Genomic DNA, 24,834 nt, shown 5'->3' on the forward strand with positions numbered 1-24,834 from the left:
AAAAATCTCTTCCTTCTTTGCCAAAGCAGAAAGATTCTTGTTATATATTCCATGTTTTGTTTTGCTTTTATTGTAAGAAAAATATCTAAAGATCTCAAGTTTAGCAAAGAAAACAGGAGGGAAAAGTGTACCCCCACCTTAGAAAAAAAAAAAAAAAGGTGCCAAAAACAATTCTCATTAAGGAAGAGGAAGTGACTATATATAAACGAGGTAGTATAAGAGGGAAAGTTAAAAGATGAAGATTGAAATGAAGGAAGTACAATGTTTGAAAAGAGAGATGAAGCAGATAAAAACAGATTAAGGAAAAACAATGAGAAACTATGAAGCTTCAGTTAACCCTTTTGTTACCAACCTGTTGGAAACTGCCACTCATTTTTATGATACAGGTGAAATAATCATTATATTGAAGCTGAAACCTGTGATGCAGGGAAGTGCAGCATTGACGATATGATATTTGTGGAGTAAATGAAGGGCATGTCATGTGTCTGTTTGGAAGATTCCAGGCCCTAACTTTGTCATGGAAAAGTAGGTGGTGTGTATATAATTTTTTGAATGCACCAAAAAGCTCTCTATGAATATACTCTTCTTTGTGGCAGTTGGCACAGCTGCTATCACGCTGAACAATCAGCCAACATAGGAACTACATCTAAGTGATAAATTAAGCCAGTGGGTGTGCTCAACAGCACCACATGAGAGAAATCTACATGAAAGAATTGATGTGGTAAGTGGAGGTGGGATTGACAAGGAAGAGCTTGAAAACAACACTGTAATGCAATATTTCGGTTTGGAATCAATAGTTGTGGCTCATCTGTGCACTCCTTTGCATAAACAGCATGTGACCATTGTGAGTACAAGTCAACTCCCAAACAAATACAGTTGTGTGTGCAGTGTCCAGGCACGCAAGGTCACATTAAGAACGTGGTCTCTAACTAATGTGGTTGGTTCATAGACACCATAAATTAGTAGGTTAATGTACATACAATATTTCGGTTTGTAACCAATAGCTAAAGAATATTTGTCTATGCTTAGAAAGAAGACTTTGATACTGAAGCTAAAAGAAAATAGTTGCTCAGGATTGAACATATTTTAGCATATTTTTCATAATAAACATAGTGCATTCCAAATGGTTTTTATTCCAACAAACTGCTACCTATTGTGCTACAGGAACAGGCTATTATCACTACTACTCAGACAATGCAGTTTGAAGTCTACATCGGTTCATCCATTTAATAGAACCTACTTATATCATTTCAGTAGCTGTGGGCCATGTGAGCAGTTGTACATACCCGAGGAAAGGGGGTTTTCTGGCCTCAGGGGCCCCATTACTTATGTGAAAAAATTTAAGAGTTCCATCTCTGGAACATAAGTAATGCATGTTCCCAGTTTGGAGAAAATAAGTTGCTAACTTCAGTAGTTCTGCAGTTTTATGCACACACTCCCCCTCAGTTTTATATATATATATATACACATATAGATAAGGCCAGACTAATGAATTGTGAGCGTTTGTTTTTGCAAGTATTTATTTGTGTGTATGTATTGTGTATGATGGAAGTTTTTTCTTTTTTTTTCTAAGAGAAAAGGCATGTTTCAGCATTTATTCTTTTTTTTTCCTTGTCTTTTCATTTGGTTCAAATATGTTGAATGCTCGCCCTCTCAAACAATAACAAACAAAATTAACTAATTCTATTAATATATTTAATGTTATTTTAAAAGTTCTTCAACCCATTATATATGTGCCATGAGATATATATATATATATATATATATATATATATATATATATATATATATATATATATATATATGTATATCATCATCATCATCAATCAGCATGGACAACAGACGTTAAATGATGATGATGATACACATATATCATGGTACAATTGCGTTCTTTTTAATTATATTTCAAGTATATTTATATCTCTGACTCATCATTTTTGAATACATCTATACACATACACACACACACACATATATATTTATCATTGTCACCATTTTAATGTCCAATTTTCCATGCTTGCATGAGTTGGACTGAATATATGGCAGCAGATTTTTCTTCAGCTGGGACACTCTTTTTGTTGGCATCCCTCACCCAATTCCAAGCAAGATAAGATTTTCATGTTCTCACAGAATATTGGAAATGAATGACACTGCTTGTATGACAGTGACACTCGTTTACAACTATCACAAGATGCCAAGGCAAGGAGATTCACATACGCACTCACATAATCACATGTGCATACACACACATTTATACAATAAGCTTCTTTCAGTTTCCATCTACCAAATCCACTCACAAGATATTTGCCCATGGTACCACACAGTGGGACTGAACCCAAAACCATGTGGCTGGGAAACTGACCTCTTACCACACAACCATGTTCTCACACACACACACACACACACAAACACACACACACGCCCGTTTGTGTGTGTGCATGTATGTTTGTATATAACCTTGTCTTCACATCAGGTGATGACTGAAAACAAACAGGCTGTTCATTTCTGGTTTTCAGTGGAAATATGGCTGGTCATGCCGTACAAAATCTGTCTCGACAAATTCCATCTGACCCATGCAAAATGAACATCAAATGATGATGATAATGATGATGATAATGATGTGGATAATTAGCACAGAAATATTTAATAGAAACTATGGCATCAAGACATTACCTTACTAGAATTTCTTTTGGCAAATTCACTCTCATGTCTTCATATATCTTTTGCAAAGAGATGACTGATTGAGTGTTATTTGTTCCTTGCCCAAACAGGCACAAGTCTCATCATTGACCTTCACATTACATTAGTTGCTTTTAGGTAATGCTTTTCATTTTTTTCTATTTTGATATAGTCTGTCTGCCTCTCTTTCTCTTTCATTGGCAGTCAGCATTTATTAGGACTTGTTCTAGATATACTTCATGAAACAAATGCACACACATACACACACAGTCTTTCTCTCTCTCTCTCCCCTATCTACCATCTTTACTGAAAATGGTTAATGCCAAGTGAGGGTCGGTGAAATGCACAGACTTTTGATCCAATTTCTGCATGCTCTGATACACAAGACATTAGCAGTGACCTCTTCTCTTTGTTATGGTTCCGTGCACATTTGGAAGTTTGCCACGTTTTGGCTAGGCACCTATACATGGCCACTACCAACATGGTTAAAATGGAGGGTGGTGGTGTTGTGTGTGTGCGTGTGTGTGCTACTGCATGAAAATGCAATAACACACACATGCACGCATCCTCATGAAAATGATCATGAGGATGATGAAAATCTGTTTTATCCTCATCTTTGATTTGATAGCAATTTTTCCATGCTTGCATAGGTCAGACAGAATTTATTGTGGCAGATTTGCTATGGCTGGATGCCCTCCCTGTTGCCAACCCTCACCTGTTTCCAAACATATATATATCATCATCATCCTCATCATAGCATCCACTTTTCCATGCTTGCTTGGGTCAGACAGAATTAGTTGATGCAGATCTCCTGGCAGGATACTCCCCTATATATATATATATATATATATATATATATATATATATATATATATATATATATATATAATAAATTTCCATTCTACCAAATCTACTCATGAGGTTTTGGTTAGTCAGGGGCTATAGTAGAAGACACTCGCCCAAGGTGCAATGCAATGGGACTGAACCCATGATCCCATAGTTGAAAAGCAAACTTCTTAACCACACAGCCATGCCTATCTGTAGGTATAGGCATCACTACATATATAAATGTATACATGTGTATGTATATGTATATTTGTTCACTGGTTTTATTCACTGAACTATACAGGTGTTCTCAACCATTTATCTATGGACCCCCTTTGATTATTATTCTGTTCTGGTGGACCCCCATAATCATTCGATGTTTAAAAACTATTTTTATAGAAACTTCTTTCAAAATTCCTATTTTGTTTTTCATACATTAACTTGTATAGGTTGAAAAATGTAAAATGTCAGAGAAAGAACCCTCGCTGATTCTTGCAATACATGCCAATACAAACATCTAAAGTAAAAATTTTTCAGGGAGCCATAAAATACTATTTTGGATCCCCAGTCTACTGTTTCGTTGCATGGACCCCACAAAAATCTTATCTGGACCCCGGTTGAGAATTACTGGACTATTCACTTCCTGCTTTAAACCACCTTCAAGTGATCATCAGTTCCTATATATATATATATATATATATATATATATATATATATATATATATATATATATCTCTTTTACTCTTTTATTTGTTTCAGTCATTTGACTGTGGCCATGCTGGAGCACCGCCTTTAGTCAAGCAAATCGACCCCTGGAGTTCTTCTTTGTAAGCCTAGTACTTGTTGTATCGGTGTCTTTTGCTGAACCGCTAAGTTACGGGGACGTAAACACACTAGCATCGGTTGTAAAGCGATGTTGGGGGGGGACAAACACAGACACACAAACATATGCACACACACATATATATGTATACATATATACGACGGGCTTCTTTCAGTTTCCGCCTACCAAATCCACTCACAAGGCTTTGGTCGGCCCGAGACTATAATGGAAGACACTTGCCCAAGACGCCACGCAGTGGGATTGAACCCAGAACCATGTGGTTGGTAAGCAAGTTACTTACCACACAGCCACTCCTGCGCTATATATATATATATATATATATATATATATATATATATATATATATATATATATATATATATATATATATATATATATATATATATATATATATACTTCTTTTAACAAATGTTTTGTTGGACAACAAAGTTTCTAGACACAAAAATGATACAAAATGAACTGCAATAGTTTTTAGCCTTTTCAAGATACGACAGTACAAGTACACACCAACATGCACACACATTCTATGATAGACTCCTACATAGTTTTCTTCTTTTAAATTCCATTCACTAAGTATTGGTCAACCCAAGGCTACACTAGGATTGAATCTAGATCTTAAAATCTATATCTGTCTGTCAATATCATTTAGCGCCTGTTTTCCAGGCTCTGCTTTTTTTTTTTGTTTTTTTTTTTTGTGTGTGTTTGTGTGTTTATGTGAAGTAGCATGAGCTAAAGAGAAAGTCAGTAGAAGTGGTGGCAAAGAGAGAGAGAGAGAGAGACACACACAGACAGAGCCGAAGAAGTGACATTACTCCCTACATGTGCTCACTCTCTTCCTCATGCACGAAGTATCGTGAAATAGACTGAGATTAACAAGGAAGATGAGAAAGAGAGCAAGAACAATATTGCGTTGCATGCACACGCTGATTTCACTCACTCATGTACACCATACCTCACACACACACACACACACGGATGTTCAAGTACCTATCATTGGTTTTTCAGAACCCATGTCAATTGAAACAAATTGATTATTATTTGACTGTATTGATTGGTGCTCTGTTCTTTTGTGTTTGTGTGCAAGTCAACACACAGGATTCTTGTGTTTTGCTTTTGTGTTTTTCTTTTGCTTAATTTTTTTTGTACTTTTTGTTCTACGCACTTACATGCGCTTTCATGCAAATAGGAAATTATATACCAACCATCCTTCTCTCTCTATGCGCAACTACATATGCACATGCATGTGTACATTATGTATGTATGTATGTATGTATGTATGTATGTATGTATATCTGCATGTGTATAGAAGTTTGTGTTGTGCGTGTGTGTGTGTATATATATATATATATATATATATATATATACATATATACATACACATATACACACTGTGTGTATATGTTTGTGCTTGTATATATGTGTGTGTGTATATGTATGTGCTCACACATACATACACACAATATGCTTCAATCCTTATGCATACTCCCATATCTACATGCATGCAATCTTTTCTTACTGCATGTATACACACACACACACACACACACACACACACATACACACACACACACGTGCGCACATACATATTAGTCTATTGTTATACATACATGCATTCACAATCATTGATCTATTCTGCCAACGTTAGAAATATTGAAAAATATATCGCCTGCTTCTTAGATTCATAGAACTTTGCCTTTACAAAATTGTGAACATTAAGCATTAAACTATTATTGAAAGGAAAAATTAAATATATAACGAATAAACAAATTTGAAAAGAAAAAGAACCTTTCAGAATGTTATCTAGCTCTTGTGCAATGCAGAAGATTGCAAACTAATGAATGAAGGCTTTTTTCAGATTATTCTTCTTGTTGTTGTTCATGCTGTTGTTGGTGGTGTAGTTTTGAAGAATCGGTTAAGATCTCCAGAAGAATTAGCCAGATAGTATTTAGCCATGTTTGTTTTTATCTTCATGTCAATGCCCACTTCTTCATGTTTACATGGGTTGAATGAGATTTATTAACCCTAGCATTTAAACTGGCTGCAAAAGGCCCAAATATTTTACCCATTTTATGTCCAAATTGGACAGATTCAGCCTCTCACACTGACCGTCAGAATGAATGGTCACACCATCAAAAATCTAAAGCTACAAGATAAGGCATGATGTTTTTCTAAATGTAAACCAATAGCATTACACTTGACAGAGAAATCTGAATATTAAAGGGTTAAGGCAGATTTTCTAATGGCTTGATGCTCTTCCTGTCACCAAACCTCACTTGTTTCCAAGCAAGGTAATATTTCCCCATGACTGGACATGTTTTCACAGAGGAGACATTAACATACACAACCTGCCAAACACACACACACACACACACACACACACATTGTCAATGTCTTTTAATGTCCACTTTCCTTTACTTGTATAGGTCACACAAAATTTGTTGTGGCATATTCTCTACAGCTAGATGCTCTTCCTGTCACTAACCTTTACCTATTTTCCGGCAAGGTTATATTTTCCCATGTCTCTAGACAAAGAAAACTGAGAATGTACAACATCAATTGTTTGGGAGACTCATTAGCATATTGGACAAAAAGTTTAGCAGCATTTCTTCTAGCCCTTCATGTTTAACCGCAAAAGTCCTTACAGAGATCAGCTTTGAAGTTCATCCTTACTGGGTTAATAAAATTGAGTACCAGCCAGGTACTGGAGTTGATATAATCAACTTTTGCCTTCAGCCCTGGCAATGGAAGAGTGTTTTGTACTGAGGGAGTATTGTGATTTTGGTCACTTATATGCCATGGATACAAGGTACCAGCCTTATGAGTACCGGGCTCAAGAAAAATATTGAAAATGTGTATGCATGTGTGTGTCCTTATCTTGACATTGCCTAATAGTTGTAAATGAATGTCACCATTATACAAGTGATTTTGTTACTTTTCAATCTATGAAAAAAAAAAAAAAAAATAATGTCTGGCTGTGGAGAAATATCACCCTACTTGGAAACAGGTAAAAGTTAGCAAGAGAAAGTTTTCATCAAGCCATAAGAAATCTGCCTCAGCGAATTTCATCTGATCCATGCAAATAGGAGAAGGTAGACATTAAAATGATGGTGATGATTAATTGACTGGTTATTCATTCTGGAAGGATGGAAAACTGTCAGCCCTTGGCAGGATTTGAACACACAACATAAAATAAGAGTGACACTAGATAGTACCACAAATTTGGTTTTATACTTTGCTGATTTTATCACCCTTATAATTTGGCAGGAGTTAAGGTCAGAAATGGTGGAAGGTATACAGAAGGGTTAGAGTTGTCTAAATCTTCTGTGAAATTTTCATGTTTAGTTAAGGTGCAGACACCAGCTTAATTATAATAGTCATTTTACTAAACTTTTTATTATTTTCAAAATTAGCTGAAACAGAGGTAGTGTATTTTAATATAATTATAGTAGCGTAAGAGTTAAAGCAACTTAAAAGCTTCCATCAAAATTTTATGGTAATTCATGTTTCAGACACCAGCTTAATAAATAACAATAATAATATTTTACTGAATTCTTCTTTATTTTCCAAACTAATTGAAACAGTGACGATATATTTCAAATATGGTAACAAAAGGGTTAAAGTGATCTAAATTAAAACTCTCCTTCAAAATTTCATGTTGAATTATGTTCCAGACACCAGTTAAATATTAATTTCAAATTTTGGCACAAGGCCATCAATTTTGGGGAGTAGATAAAGCCAATTACATCGATCCTGGTGTTAAACTGGTATTTATTTTATTGACCCTGAAAGGATGAAAGGTTAAAGTCGACCTCAGCAAAATTTGAACTCAGAATGGGAAGATGGATGAAATGCTGCTAAGCATTGCCTGGTGTGCTAATGATTTTGCCAGCTCACTGTCCACATACTAGTTAGATATTAACAAAGTAAATTTACTAATTTCTTCATTATTCTTGAAATAAATTTAAACAAAAGCAGTGCATTTTTAACATATATAATAGTAAAAAGGTTTGAGAGATCAGAATCAAAGCATTCCTTCTAAATTTCATGTCAAATTATGTTCCAAAGTCAATTTACTAACTTGATTATATTCAAAATTAATTGAAACATTGTCAGCATATTTCTACTGAGATATAGCAAGAAATGGGTTAACATAGAGAATTGCTGTTGCTTAGCCCTGCGGCAGCAATAATGCAGTATCTCTATGATCTAAAACATTTTAACATACCTCAGTCTCTTACTTTCTTCGATCATATAAAGATCTACATTATCCAGTGTGTCCCTCTGTGTTTTTATTTTTTTTATACTTGCTTTCATAAGATGGTTGTGTGATTTAAGGTGAGATCTGGCTGTTCTTTCTGGTAGATTGAGTGACAAAGTAGAGGCTGATGTATCGACTGGATATATACATAAAAAAAGTGAAAACTTATATTGCTAAGCTGTCAGATTTGACAAGTCTGTATAAGTTGTATTCGCAAATTTATGAATATCCTGTTAGAAGAGAGCATAACATAAAAAAAATATAACGAAAGAAGTCACGTCTTTCCTTGCTTTCTTCTAAGGAAACTGTGTTCCTGTTTAGCTTTAAAAAATTATTACAACCTTGTTAATGAACCAATGATGTATTGAGAATTTTTAGCCACATTTAGACCTTCTTCCCCACCGTACATGCACAAGCCACATGTGTACACTTCAGTTCTTTAAATCTGTCTATTTGCCTCTTATTTCTAGAAAGAAGCATGTTGCTTATGAAATTTCTTTCCATATTTTGGATTTAACGAATTACAGTAGCTTCCGATGATTGGCTGGTCTGTCAATTCTATGATTCCCAAGTGGCTATTAGAAAGGCATGATTCCTGGCCATTAAGTACCAAACTGCTGTATGTGTGTATAAATATAAATACACACACATATGCATGTATGTGTATCTGTGTGTCCTTGGTGTTCTAGTTTTTTCTAGATTGCCATTGCTTCTTTGGATTACTTTAATGAACTTGCTTTTTCAACTGATAAATGTTTCTATTTTTATCAACTCTATAGCTGTCACTTGATTAACTATTTCAGTTCTGATTGGTCATTTGTCTCTCTGATTAGTTTACTGTTCCACCATCATTTCCTTTTACCTTTGATTGGTCACCCATGTCATCTGATTACTTCTTTTGATTTTGATTGGTCTCTCTCAGCTTAAATTGTATCCTAGTTTGTTTTTGTTTCTTTTGATCTTTTTCCTTGATTTTGATTGGTCTAGTCCTGTCATTTGATTAGTTCTTTTGATTTTGATTGGCCACTTGTGTCTGCCCAACTTGTTGACTTGTTTTTAAGGTTTGATTATTTGATTGGCTAAGTTGTGGACAGTGAATTCTGGCCATTTAAGCCTGGATGGTTACTATAGTTACCAAGGGATCTGTTATGGCCAATACTTCAGATGTTTTGTTCTCACAAGAAAACTACTATTATATTTAATTACTATCATTATCATTGTTATTATTGAGCTTGCAGAATCATTAGCATGTTCCACAAAGTGCTTAGTAACATTCCTTCTGACTCTCCACAGAGGTCGATTTTGCTTTACATCCTTTTGGAAATAAAATGTCAGTCAAACACTGCGGTTGATGTTGTTGACAAACCCATTTCCCTAAAATTACTATCTTGTCCTAAAATTAGAAACAATTATTATTATTATTATTATTATTACAGTGGTGGAGGTGGCAAGCTTAGTAGAGTTGTTAGCACACTGGGCAAAATGCTTAGCGGCAGTTCATCTGTCTTCAGGCTCTGAGTTCAAATTCCGCCAAGGTTGACTTTTCCTTTCATCCTTTCAATAACACATATTTTGTAGTTTTAAGCATTCAATATGCATTTAATGTGATAGCATGAACTTAAAAGATTTATCTAAAAACAAAATAGCACATTACTAATTAAATAGTTTTAAAAAAACAAACATTTTGTTGACCAGTTCATAAATTCACATGCTCAGTTGTCAACAGATGGATAAAACAAGTGGTTTCAATATATTTAGCAACACATGCTTTCTCGCAGACAAAAGAGTTCTCATGTTTCACTTGTTACTATGGAAAGCGGCATGAATGTGTCTGGCTTACCATTGACTAGAATTACCCAAAATTTTCAAACTTTAATTAATAATAACTCTTTATTTATTGATTTATAGTGAAAATGATTTTCACATCATTCATTAGCCTATAAAAATGTATCATTACACTGAATATGAAATCAATTCGAACAGAATTGATGCTGGCAGCCAAACCGAACAGATCCTTTATATGTTGCAAGAGAAATAAATTCAGTATATGATGTATACGTGTGTGTGTGTGTGTCCCACCACTTGACTACTGGTGTTGGGCTGTTTACATTCCTGTAACCTAGCAGTTCAGCAAAAGAAGCTGATAGAATAAGTAAGTACTAATGTTGATTTGTTTGGCTAAACCCTTCAAGGTGGTGCCCCAGATTGACTGCAGTTGAATGACTGAAACTAGTAAAAAATAACTGATAAAAGAATTGCTCATAAGCTACCAGAATTTATTTCTGACTTGGAGGTTTCAGGGAAGAATACATCATATCTGAATACAATCTCATTTCCAAACACAATCTTCATGTGAACACCTCAACTGTTTGAAATACACATACCTAGTTATATGATTTCACATTAACACTTCATTACCAAAACCATTTTGTGCCAAATTAGAAATTTTTTCTTTCCTTTTTCTTGGCCATATATGTTCTACTTCTCTTTATAAACTATCACATTGATTTATAGCATGGCTATCATCAGTGACTCCTGTGTTATCGCATGAATGTTATAATATATTCATTCTGGTACCATGGGAGTTATCAGTGATATGCTTCTTTATAAGCATTTATTTTTTTCTATAGATTATATTTTTGATTATATCATATAAACCTTAGTGGCTTCTTTTTCACAAAAATTATTTTATGGTGGGTCGTGCTTCCAGTGATGGAGATGAGTGACTCGCATCCTTCTGATATCTCTGTTCTGTACATCCCCATCATAAGTTTAACGTCCACTTTTTCATGCTTACATCGGTCAGATGATGTTTATTTGAAGCAGATTTTGTATGGCTGGATGCTCTTACTGTTGCCAACACTCACCTGTTTCCACAGAATATTGGAAATGAATGAGACTGTTAGTATGACAGTGATTATCATTTCACAACTATCATGTGATGTCAAAACAAACTTACATAAACATGACACACACTCCCCCTCCACGCACCCCCCCCCCCCACGCACACACACTCCCCCCACGCACGCACACTCCCCCCACGCACGCACACTCCCCCCCACGCACCCCCACGCACACTCCCCCCACGCACACTCCCCCCACGCACACTCCCCTCCACGCACGCACACTCCCCTCCACGCACGCACACTCCCCCCTCCACGCACGCACACTCCCCCCTCCACGCACGCACACTCCCCCCTCCACCCCATCCACGCACACTCCCCCTCACACATTCACTCTCACTCTCACACATTCACTCTCACTCTCACACATTCACTCTCACTCTCACACATTCACTCTCACTCTCACACATTCACTCTCACTCTCACACATTCACTCTCACACATTCACTCTCACACATACACATCCTCTCACTCACTCACACACTCTCACTCACACTCACACACTCTCTCTCACTCACTCTCACTCACACTCACACACTCTCTCTCACTCACACTCTCTCTCTCACTCACACTCACACACTCTCTCTCACTCACACTCACACACACTCTCTCACTCACACTCTCTCTCTCACTCACACTCTCTCTCTCACTCACACTCATACACTCTCTCTCACTCACACTCTCTCACTCACACACTCTCTCACTCACACACTCTCTCACTCACACTCACACACTCTCTCACTCACTCACACACTCTCTCACTCACACTCACACACACTCTCACTCACACTCACACACTTTCACTCACACACTCTCACTCACACACTCTCACTCACACACTCACTCACACACTCACTCACACACTCACACACACATTCACATACTTCCACACACAGACATCATACATATACGATGGGCTTCTTTGTGTTTCCATTTACCAAATCCACTCACAAGGATTTGATCATCCCAGGTCTATTCTAAGGTATCACACAGTGGAACCGAACTCTAAACCATGTTGTTGGGAAGCTAGCTTCTTACCACACAGCCATGCCTTCACCTATTGCATTTCCTAAAATTTAAGTAACTGTGGTTTTAACCACAGTAATGTGATGCTCCTTAAAAAAATAAAAACACCTTTGGGGGCCCACTGGTAAAACCCATGCATCCTACATGGTATGTTTTTGATATACCATCTAGGAGGCAAAACATGGTGAATACCTGATATGTACTTGTATCAGATGTTACACTACTGCTTCACTTTTATTCTATAAAACCTTGACTTGGTAACAAATTATTTGTTCAACTTAGCATAATCACTGCTTAATTTTATGAAATGTCTGCATCGTCTGTCTCAACCAGACTGCTATTTCTGCCTGCATTCACTCTCGGTTCACTGTCACTTAGCAGTACACCCTCTGTTTCACCGTCACTTAGAACTTCTTTCGGTTCACTGCCTCTTTAGCAACTAGCCATGGCAGACATCATTTTAAACTTTACAGATGACAACCTTCAAAAATGTCACTGCCAACAAAGAAATACTGCACACATCAGCTACAGCTGGGACGCTCATTGAAGTATATATAGACAGCAGTCGGCATTTAACTTACTTCTTATTGGCCAAGTGACTTTATGCTGTGATTATTACACATTTTATGAATACAGAATCATAAAATTTCCTGCAGATTCTACTTCATTCAACGAAGAAGTTTTCATTTCTTTGAAACATAACATAGGACCATTTTCAAAATTTTACATCTCCTTTCTCCTGGAAAATTTTGCTTACAAAATATTTTTAATTTTTAACCTCGTATATAGTATGCACTAGAAATTTTGACCTTTAAATTTTGGGAAAAAAGTGCAGATTATAGTCAAGGATATACGGTATATATATATATATATATATATATATATATATATATATATATATTTGTGTGCATGTTATGTCAATTGATAGATTACGCAATACTTTTTAGTAGAGTGTGTGTTTATGAATTCTTCAGTATTTAAACTAGTCACATCCGGTCCAAATATTCTACCTGTTTTATATTAAAGCTGACCAAGTCCAGCCTCTCACACCTACCTTACAATGTTAATCTAAAAATAAATTATCATATCTTCGAAATCTTGAAGCTACAAGATCATACATGATGAAATTTTACAACATGAATTAATGATCATTACATTTGACAGATTTAGCTGAATGCTAAAAGAGTTGAGCATAACAAAGCAAATAAGCTGACACTTCGAAGTACCTGTCAACCATTTCCTTGTAAAAGTTTAATATACATATATAAATGCATACATATGTGTGTGCGTATATATATCTGTATATACAGGTATCTATGTATCTACATTTATATATATGTACATACACACGTGTGTGCATGTATGAATATATGTTTACATATATGTACAAGAGTGTATATTTATATATATATTTACACTTACACACATTCGTACATACACACATACTTAAGGAAAGACCAATATTGCTTTATTGTGCACATGTATTATTGGTGCAGTTAGTCGCAATCATTAATGACCTGCCATATTGGTATATAGAAGCCAGTTCTTTATTGCTATAGCTGTATTGACAGTCTGTGTTTGTATAAACTTTTTATGGTATATACTCTTCATTTATATGTTTATATTATTTTATTTTTTCTCCCCCTTTGATATTTGCATTATTTTCTTTTGTTGCTTTTTAATCTTTTTTTTTTGTTCTCCATGGTTTTATTTTTTATAGTTTCTTTTTTTTTAACGTAGAGATAAATAACTGTTGAACTATCACAATTAATATGTGTGTTTATTTGGCACCAACATCATGTTGGTTTTCCCCTCTGTTCTCGCTTTTTGTCTTCCTGTATACACACACACATGCATGCAATCACTTGTGCGTGTGTGTATACATAAATATACACACATGTACATTTAATGTGAAATACATATGTGTATATGCAAATACACACATGTGCATTTCATCTCTCTCTCTATCTCTCTCTCTCTCTCTCTCTCTCTCTATTTATATATATATATATATATATATATATATATATATATATATATACACACACACATATATATGCGTACATACATAGTGTGTGTGTTTGCACATTATACACTCACGCATGTATGTATATATGAGAAAACTGTCCTTGACAGTCTGTAAATCTATTACTAGCACTATGTTCTATCTACAACCTAAACTCTAGATTTTAAATACATGTTACAGTGACTGGGTCATTGCCTTGCAATGCTGAATTCAATTCTGGTCATTGGATCTAGGGAAGCCTCTATTTAATTTCACATTGTCATTCAGTTTTTCAAAGCCCTGTAAAAGAACAGAGGGTTGGGTCTCCAGCCAAGCCTTTTGTGACACCTTTGAAGCCAGGAACCTTTCAGCATCCCTTCATATATATTATATGTTAAAATATACACACACATACACCTCAAAAATAAATAGACCTCTCTCGTTATACTATTTTTATTTTGTGCAAACACTATCTGATGCTTCAGACTTCTTAATATATCTTGGCACAGGGCAAGTCTATGTAATGCTAAATTAACTAATTAGATGTGCCAAATGACATTATTTAATTTCTAGAAATAAATCTTTCAAAAAATGTCTATTTAATTTTACAATGTCTCTGTATATGCGTGTGTGTGTGTCTGTGTGTGTATATTTAATCTGATGTAAAGTTATGTTAATGACTCAAGGACCAAAAGTTTCATCCTTTACACTTATCAAGTGTGATACATGATACTCTTCTCCCTTGAGTCACTTATACAACTTTACAGCCAATTAATATTTATGCTCTAATATGGGGGAATGCTGGTGAAACCATAGAGTGTGAATAAGTAGTTATAGACCTGTTGGTTTGTAATTCAGCTGTTAGCTGGTATCAGTGGTCGTAATAGTATATTTCTGTAAGTTATTTTATTTTTATTTATTTTTACTAGTTTCAGTCATTGGTCTGCAGCTATACTGTGGCACTGTCTTGGAGAGTTTAGTCAAAGAAATTGATCCCAGAACATTTTATTTAGCCCTTTAGCATTCAGATTATTCTGTTAAATAGAATACTTATTTATTCACATTGTTTTGAATTAACCATGCATTATCTTGTAGCTTCAAGTGTTGATGACATGATTGTTTATTTTTATGACATTGTAGGGTAGGTGTGAGGGACCAGATATGGCCAGTTTGAACATAGAGCAGGTAGAATATTTTGGCCAGATGTGGCCGGTTTAAATACTTAAGGGGTATTATTCTGGTCCTTATTCTGTTCGTCTGTTTTGTTGAACAGCTAAGATATGGGAATATAAGCAAACCTACATTGGATGCCAAGTGGTAGTAGGGAGAAATGCATAGACGTGTGCACATGTGCACACACATACATGACAGGCTTCTACACAGTTTCTATCTCCAAAATTCACTCACAAAGCCTGGTTGTCCCAGGGCTATTGTAGAAGATACTTGCCCAAGGTTCTGCAGAATGTCTTCTGGCTTTATATTCTAAATTCAAATTTTGCCAAGATTCAGTTTGCCTTTTAAGCATTTCGAGGTCAATGAAATATGTAATCATTGCACTCCGGAGTCAATGTAATCAATTCGACCCCCAACCCTTTCCCCAAAATATCAGGACTTGTCTGTTGTAGAAAGGTTTATTATTATTAAATTGGCAAACTGGCAGAATCATTAGCATCATCATCATCATCATCGTTTAATGTCCGCCTTCCATGCTAGCATGGGTTGGACGATTTGACTGAGGACTGGTGAAACCGGATGGCAACACCAGGCTCCAATCTAATTTGGCAGAGTTTCTACAGCTGGATGCCCTTCCTAACGCCAACCACTCAGAGAATGTAGCATGCTAGACAAAATACTTTGTGGCATTCTGAGTTCAAATTTCACTGCGGTTGACTTTGCCTTTCATCCTCTTGGGGGTTAATGAAATAAGTACCAGTTTAATACTAGGGGTTGATGTAATTGACTAGCCACCCCCACCCCCAAATTTCAGGCCCTGTGCCTATTGCAGAAAGAGTTATTATTATTATGACTACTACTCTAGTCAACTCCAAAGTTGCTTTGCCTTTACTAAAATATATGTTGATCATTATGTGTTGCCTCCACCTTTTCCCCCTTTCCCTGTGCTCTTTCCTTCAGAGAAGTCGTATCCCTCTTTTCGTTCCTTCTCCCCTGTCGTCTTCCCCTACACCGTCACCACCGTCTATTACTCCATCCCCTGATCCTGACTACCATTGCTAATCTGAAAGAGGAATAATTGCTTTACAAACATCCAATAAAGCCAATCAGATCGTTATCTTCTTTTTACAAGTATTGATTTTGCTACTTACTGCCACCTCTCTTTATCTTTCCCCTCTTCTCGTGGTGTGCGTATGTGCATGTGTCTGTATGTGCTTATATATTCATATATACATACATATATATATATATATATATATATATATATTCACACACACACACACACATCTGTATGTCTGTGTATGAGTGTGTATCGAATTGAATTCTTTGTTTCTTCTTTTTGCTTTTCAGGTGTGTGTGTGTGTGTGTGTGTGTCTAGATATATACACATACACACATATATACATACGTGCACACATGTGCACACATACATATATGCAAAAATACACACCTATATACTCACATATACCCACATATGCACACACACACATTTACATACATATATACAGACACAAGTGTGTACTGACACACACATATATAGATACATGTGTTTATGTGTCTATGAGGTCAACATACAGTTTGTTTCTTTATACCAACTGGATATCAGTTTTTCATGAGTCATATTGATTTCTTCAGCTTTGGAGCCATCTTTCCTTTTCCATTCTTATTCTTGATATATATTTGCGATATTACTGCTGTTACTTCTAAGCTGTTGCTGATTCTAGGACTTTCTGCAGTCATTATTATGAGGGGTTCCGCCCATAATACTTGCATTTGGTGTGGGTTTTGTTGGCTGTGTTTTTATCAGTTAAAACACTAAGGAAAAAATAGAACATGGTTGTGTAGTGATGGAATTCACTTTGCAGTTATGTGGTTTTGGGGTTCAATCCCACTGTAGTGTACATTGAGCAAGTTTCTTTTACTGGAGCCCTGGGTCAACCAAAGCCTTGTGTTGTGCATAAATTTGGTAAACCGGAATGGTGTGGATGCTCATCATATATGTACATATATATATTTGTATATGCGTATGTATGTGTGTATAGTTATGTATGTATATGCATGTACATATGTGTGTATGTGTGCTTGCATGTGTGCACATCTGTATTTGTCTGCCATTCACAACTTGAGATATGAACAAACCAATGGGTTGATTTGTTTGGCTGAAACTATTGAAAGTGATGCCCCAGTATGACCACAGTCCAATGACTGAAACAAGTAAAGGAAATTGTCAGTGATGGATGCTTAGTCAGCCTCCCTGTGTTATACTCTCAATACAGAAAATGACTGCTCCTCTTGCTTACAGTAGTGTTCATCTATTGCTACAGAGAAACTTGTGTGTGTGTGTGTGTGTGTGTGTGTGTGTGTGTGTGTGTGTGTGTGTGTATATATATATACCTTTATTCTTTTCCTTGTTTCAGTCATTTGACTGTGGCCATGCTGGAGCAACACTTTAGTTGAACAAATCGATCCCAGGACTTATTCTTTGTAAGCCTAGCTAAGTTAAGGGGATGTAAACACACCAACATCGGTTGTCAAGTGATGGTGAGGGGAAAACACAGACACACAAACATATATGTGTGTGTATGTATATATATATATATATATATATATATATATATATATATATACGACTGACATGTCCAAGGTGCAGTGGAACTGAACCTGGAACCATGTGGTTGGAAAGCAAGCTTCTTACCACACAGCCACTCCTGCACGCATGGATTGCCATGTACATGTCACCAGCACAAGTGCCTACTGTCCACAACTGCATAGCTTCACATGTCTTCTCAAGCACAGCAAATTGTCAAGTCTTGGTCACTTGGTATACATACAGACATACTGGGGCTGACTAGTAGTGTTGTTCCCTCTTGGTTTAATGAAATAAAAACCAGTTATATACTAAGGATCAATTTACTCAATTATGTCACCCCTATCATCATCATCATCATCATCGTTCAATGTCTCTAAGAAATTTTAACTTGATTCCATTATATGACCATCTGTCTCACTCTGCCCTGCCCTATCACCCCACTTTTTTATGTAACAATCCTGTCCCCTTTTTAATGGGTTCATATGTAAATGAGGGGTTCATAATATTGAAAGGAACTAAAGCAACTGTGACTTTCTTTTCTTTTTCTTCTCACCCCACCCCCTTTCTCCCACATCATAAAACTGGAGACTGATGTTTTTATTCTTAAGGAGACCACCACCACCATTAGTATTACTACTACCACTACTACCAGCGCCATTACTGCCACCACCATCACCACCACTACTGCTACTACTTTTACTATTGCTGCTTCTGCTACCACTACCACTAATAACTTATTGCTTTTTTTTTTGTTACAGATCAAATAACTTTTTTTTTTTTTTTCCGATGTTGGGCTTTGATGGGGAAACTGATCTGGTGGAGGGGAGGGTGGAGAAGGGGTATGGTAGCAGGGAAAGAAGAATCTTTTATGGTCTGATGAGCAAAGAGTACTTTTCTTTTTATTTTATTTTTTACTCTTCACTGTTTCCTTTTAGAGTGAGTGTGTGTATGTGTGTGTTGTTACTGTTCCATATTTATTGATGAATATGTAAGAGAAATAAAGCTGGACTTTCAGGCTCCTTTAGACCATAACATTAACTTAAACTGCAACTATACCAACCAATATCATCAATAATCGACATTTTATTCACCTCCACTATTTTAATACATTATTATTTTTATTGTTGTTTTTGTTGTTGCTGTTGTTAAGGTGGCAAGTTGGCAGCACCATTAGCACATTGGACAAAGTAAAAGTACTCAGCACCATTTCTTCCAATTTTATGTTCTGAGTTCAAGTGCCGTCAAGGTTGGCTCTGCCCGTCTTCCTGTTGGAGTTGATAAAATAAGTACCTGTTGAGCTGTTTTGGTGTGTAGTGTAAAACTGATTGATAAGTGGAGAACCGAGGACTTACTTGATGGGGATGCTGGGCCTTGAGGAATCGGTGGAATGGCTGGCAAGGGTGCATGGAGTGCAGTGGTATGGGTATGTGTTGAGGAGGGATGAGGAGCATGTTGTGAGGAGGGTGCTTGGGTTTGAGGTAAATGGACCACGAAAGCGAGGTAGTAATAGTATTTAGGTGGTGAGCTGACAGAATCATGAGCATGCTGGAGAAAACACTTAGTGGTATTTTTTCCAGTTATACATTCTGAGTTCAACTTCTGCCAGCCTCATCTCTGCCTTTCATCCTCTCAGGGTCCATGCAATGAGTACCAGTTGAGCACCGGGCTTGATGTAATTGTCTAGCCCTCCCCTATTACCCAAATTTTGGGGGTTGTGCCTGTATTAGAAAGGATTGTTGTCCTTGGTATTATTATCATTAAGGCAGTGAGCTGGCAGAATCATAAGTATGCAGGACAAAAAGGCTCAGTGAAATTTCTTCCAGCTTTTTATGATTTGAGTTCAAATTCCACCAAGATCAACTTTACCTTTCATTTTTTTTTTCTTTTTTTTTTTTTTGAGGGTTATTAAAGTAAAATACCATTTGAGCACTGAGTTGATGTAATCAACTTCTTCTCCCTCCAAAATGGACAAAATGCTGCCAAGTATTTTGTATGGCATGCTAACGATTCTGCCAGCACATCACCTTAGATGTATTGGGTAATATTGGTTTCAAATTTTAGCCCAAGGTCAGTAGTTTCTGGAGAGGGATAAGTCAATTTCATCAGCCCCATTGCTCGACTGATACTTATTTTATCAACCCCAAAAGGATGCAAGGTAATATCAACAGCAGCGAAATTTGAACTCAGACCATAAAGATGGATGAACTGCTGCTGAAAATTTTGCCTTACATGCTAATGATTCTTCCAGCTTACCACCTTAATGTATTGGTAATATTAATTTGTTATATATATTTTTTATATTGACATACATTTATATTTTTATTTTTGTCCTTTCACCATTATGTTACAAATGATCTAATATTCTTTTATTTTCTTTCTATTTAACAGGTCTTATTAGATGAAGGGAGTTGTATATGCCTCTCTTAGGATGTGGCGTAATGTGGCCTTTTTAGTTTTGGTGATGCCACTGCTGTATGTCAGTGGCGATTACATTGTAAGCAGTTTCCAAAGCTCTAAAAATGGTTCCACCATGAATCATTATGTCGTTAATAAAAATACCGGCAAAATCTATGTTGGTGCCGTTAACAGACTCTTTCAACTTTCTTCCGACTTAAAGGAGGAAATTAATGTGTCTACCGGACCAGTAAAGAGCAGTCCGCAGTGTCCACCACAAAAATATTCCTGTGAGTCTGGACAATTTACTGATACTTACAACAAAGTTCTCGTTGTGAACTATGCATCACAGGAACTGATTGCTTGCTCAACCCAGTTCCATGGTATATGTGAAAAAAGGTACCTTGCCAACATGTCCATCAGTAACACCAACAAACCGCTCTCCAACCCGGTTGTTGCTAACAGCCTGAATGCAACTACTTTTGCTTTTATTGCACCAGGACCAAGCCAAGGAAATGGTGTTCAGCCCAACGTATTGTATGTTGGTGCAACCAGAACCAATATTGGATTAAGGATATACCGCGATCTAGTGCCAGCCTTCTGTATTCGCAATCTCGACAATTTTGAAATTGCATACAAAAGCCCTGTGGAGCAGAGTTCCAAAAAAGAAATTGAAACCCAACATAGAGAAACATTCAAAGTGAACTACATATATGGCTTCAGCTCTGAGAAATTCAGTTATATGTTGACAGTGCAGAAAGCCAATACCCAAGATGAGCGTTATGCTTCGAAGATCTTCCGGGTTTGCCAAAATGACAAAAATTTCTACTCTTATGCAGAACTATCCTTCAAGTGTGGAAGCAGCAGGGTGTATAATTTAGTGCAAGCTGCCTATCTTGCTAAAGCAGGCAGCACTTTGGCACAAAATCTTGGAATTCCCACTACGGAAGATGTTCTTTATGCTGTATTTTCTCATGGACAGACTAACAAACTGGAACCACAGCCTCGATCAGCACTTTGCATTTATCCAATGCGGATTGTTAGGAAAATATTTACCCAAAACATTCGCCAGTGTTTCAAAGGACTTGGAAATATTGGTCCTGAACATCTTACAAAGTCTACTTTGTGCCAAAAAACGGTAAGTTTTTTTTGTTTTTACAAAATTTGTTTTTGAAATTTTATACAATTTTTTAATCTTTTATCTGTTACTTGTTTCAGTCATTAGACTGCAGCCATGCTGGGGCACCGTCTTCAGCAATCTTTTAGTCAAACTAATTGACACCAATACTTTTTTTATATTTTAAACCTGGTACTTATTCTATTGGTCTCTTTTGCCAAATTGCTAAGTTACGGAAATGTAAACACACTAACACCAGTTGTCAAGTATTGGTGGGAGACAGAAAAACACACATGCATATATACGTGTGTGTGTGTGTGTGTGTGTGTGTGTGTGTGTGTATATATATGATGATGATGATATATATATATATATTTATAGACAGACAGACAGGCAGATATGATGGACTTCTTTCAGTTTCTGTCTGCTAAATTCACTCACAAGGCTTTGGTTGACCTGAGGCTATAGTGGAAGACACTTGATCGAAGTGCCATGCAGTGGGACTGAACACAGCATCATGTGGTTGGGAAGCAAACTTCTAACCACACAGCTACGCCTACACCTAAAAGTTTCACTTTCTAAAAATTCTTTTTGCCCAAATTCAATCTACCCCTTTAGCATTCAGAATTTCTTTCAAATGTAATGCAGACAGAAAACATGCAATAAAATAAAGTGTTTTCTGGAAAGATACGTTACCCAGAAATGAGAGTCAGAAAACAAGAAAAATGAGTCTATACTCTTTTACTTGTTTCAGTCATTTGACTGCAGCCATGCTGGAGCACCACATTTAGTTGGGCAAATCGACCCCAGGACTTATTCTTTGTAAGCCTAGTACTTATTCTATCGGGTAGGTTTTTCATCTGTTAGAAATAGCAGTTAAATGTCTTTCAAATTATGCCTTTCTTTAAAAAAAAAAATTGGAAATTTGAGACAAAGATATGTAGTTCTAAATATGTCTGAAAATATTTAAATAAATAAATAAATAAATGATCACAAATGAATCATCTTTAATTATAAGCCTGCTGGATCAGATCTGACCTGGGTTTAAACAACTGATATTTCAACACCATCATTTCCATACATCGTCCCCACCCCAAAGTAATCAGCAACAATTTGAAGACTTTTTCTACATCTCTGTCTCTATCTTTCTCATATTTTTCCCTCCCCCTCTGTCCTTCTCTTTCTCTGTCTCTCTGTCTCTCTGTCTATCTCTCTGTCTCTCTCTCTCTCTCTCTCTGTCTCTCTCTGTCTCTCTCTCTCTCTGTCTCTGTCTCTGTCTCTCTCTTTCTCTCTCCCCCTCTCTCTCGTATCTCTTCCATCCATCTCTGTCTCTCTTTTTATTCTCTCTCTCTTTTTATTCTCTCTCTCTCACTCTCTCAAACCTTCCCCCCACCCCGCTGTGTCTCCTTATCTCTTTCTTTCTCTCTTCCCTTATTCTTCCCTTTATCCTCTGCTCCCGTCTCTCTCTCTCTATCCCTATGCATATCTAAAGATTCTGTGAAGCATTTTCTACCCTTTACCATTTACAGAAAATCTTAGTCTCCCCCTCCCCACTCCACTCACTATCAGGGGCCTCTTTTAATTAGGATCAGTTTAAATTCTTTTGCGTATTATTTTATTTGTTTACTTCCAACAATGGAGGGAAAAAGAACAAAAGCAAAAAAAAGCAAGAAAAATAATGAAAACAAACCCATGTTTTATTGAAAGGTTAACTGTCATCTTGTTCTGTAAAAGCAAACAACCTTCTCTTCGTGCCTTACCTTACGTTTCCCACAGTTTACTCCTGCTACCACTGGTGATGCTACAGCTACTAATAAATAATGCCATTTTTATTATACTCCTAAGCAAGGCCCATAACTCTCCTTGATTTCAAATGCCTGCTTTTACTGAAAGTAGAAGAAAAGGAATAGGAGAAAGAAAGAGTAAAAGAGAACCAGCTATTCCATCAGTTATGACAACGAGGGTTCCAGTTGATCCAATCAACGGAACAGCCTGGTATCAAAAGGGTTAAATTCAAAGTACAGTAGATTATCATACATTTTAATCTGGTGCCTTACTGTTCTTGCCAACACACTATTTTTAATGTTTAACTATATAACTGCCACTGAACTACAGAAGAACCATACACATGCAAGCATACCACCAGCATACTTACATGTACAATTGTGAATTGGCACTCCAATCATGATGGTCTTGGATTCATTTCTACGTCACAGCACCTTGGGCATGTATGTCTTCTACTATAGCCCCAGGCCTACCAAAGCCTTGAGAGTGGATTTGATAGATGAAAACCAGTAGTGATGTTGATTTATTCAACTGAACCCTTCAAGGTAGTGCCCCAGTATGGCCACAGCATAATGACTGAAACAAGTAAATGATAAAAGATGCAAGCATGGAAAAGAAAAATATGAAAATATCTAACTAAAACAAAATATTACTCCATCCACTGTTCTAAGATTAAAGAATTTGGAAACATGTTTCTATTATATTACTGAGTTGTATTTGCTGCTATTTCTCTTTTGATGTTGTATTAAAGTATTATGTCCACTCCAGAACAATTCAGATTGCATAACAATCATATTGACAATGGATGGTATATTTATTCCTACGATATTCCAACTGCTTCAAAACTGAGTAGGCAAATAGTGTTGTGGTCCATCTCAAGAACCATTATGACAAGGTATATTTGTGAAACTTGATTCATTAGCACAGTGTTTCAACGACACTGTCTTGTCAGCCAAGGCACCCCGGTGTGATGAATCTAGCATAAGTTTCAGGCTCCTGTTTATGATTTCAGCAAACAAATTGTTGACTGCAATCTGCTGAAAATATTTGTCATAAATGAACATGAGATTTTGATCTTGGGTTTTTAGATTGCTTTAATTTTTTTGCTACTATATTTTTGTTGCAATATATTACCTTTATGCCAACTCATTTTTAGAATAGTGAAGAATTTAGTAAAATATTTTTGTCATTGTTAAGCAAGTGTTTAGAATATAAATTTATGTAAAATTTTCAAG

General features: G+C 36.3%; 1 protein-coding gene across 1 annotated transcript in view; it reads left to right on the forward strand.

Annotated features, from left to right (window-relative positions):
• The window catches only part of LOC106878623 (plexin-A2), a 758,495-nt gene that overhangs the window by 110,080 nt on the left and 623,581 nt on the right, over nucleotides 1–24,834 (forward strand). The window contains exon 2 of the mRNA XM_089351892.1: nucleotides 20,692–21,835. Coding sequence (XP_089208018.1) covers nucleotides 20,702–21,835 — 1,134 coding nt within the window. The 5' untranslated portion in view covers nucleotides 20,692–20,701. The remainder of the gene's footprint in view (nucleotides 1–20,691; nucleotides 21,836–24,834) is intronic.

Source organism: Octopus bimaculoides, chromosome 5 (assembly GCF_046866305.1).
Source record: "Octopus bimaculoides isolate indiv1 chromosome 5, ASM4686630v1, whole genome shotgun sequence".
Lineage (NCBI taxonomy): Eukaryota > Metazoa > Mollusca > Cephalopoda > Octopoda > Octopodidae > Octopus > Octopus bimaculoides.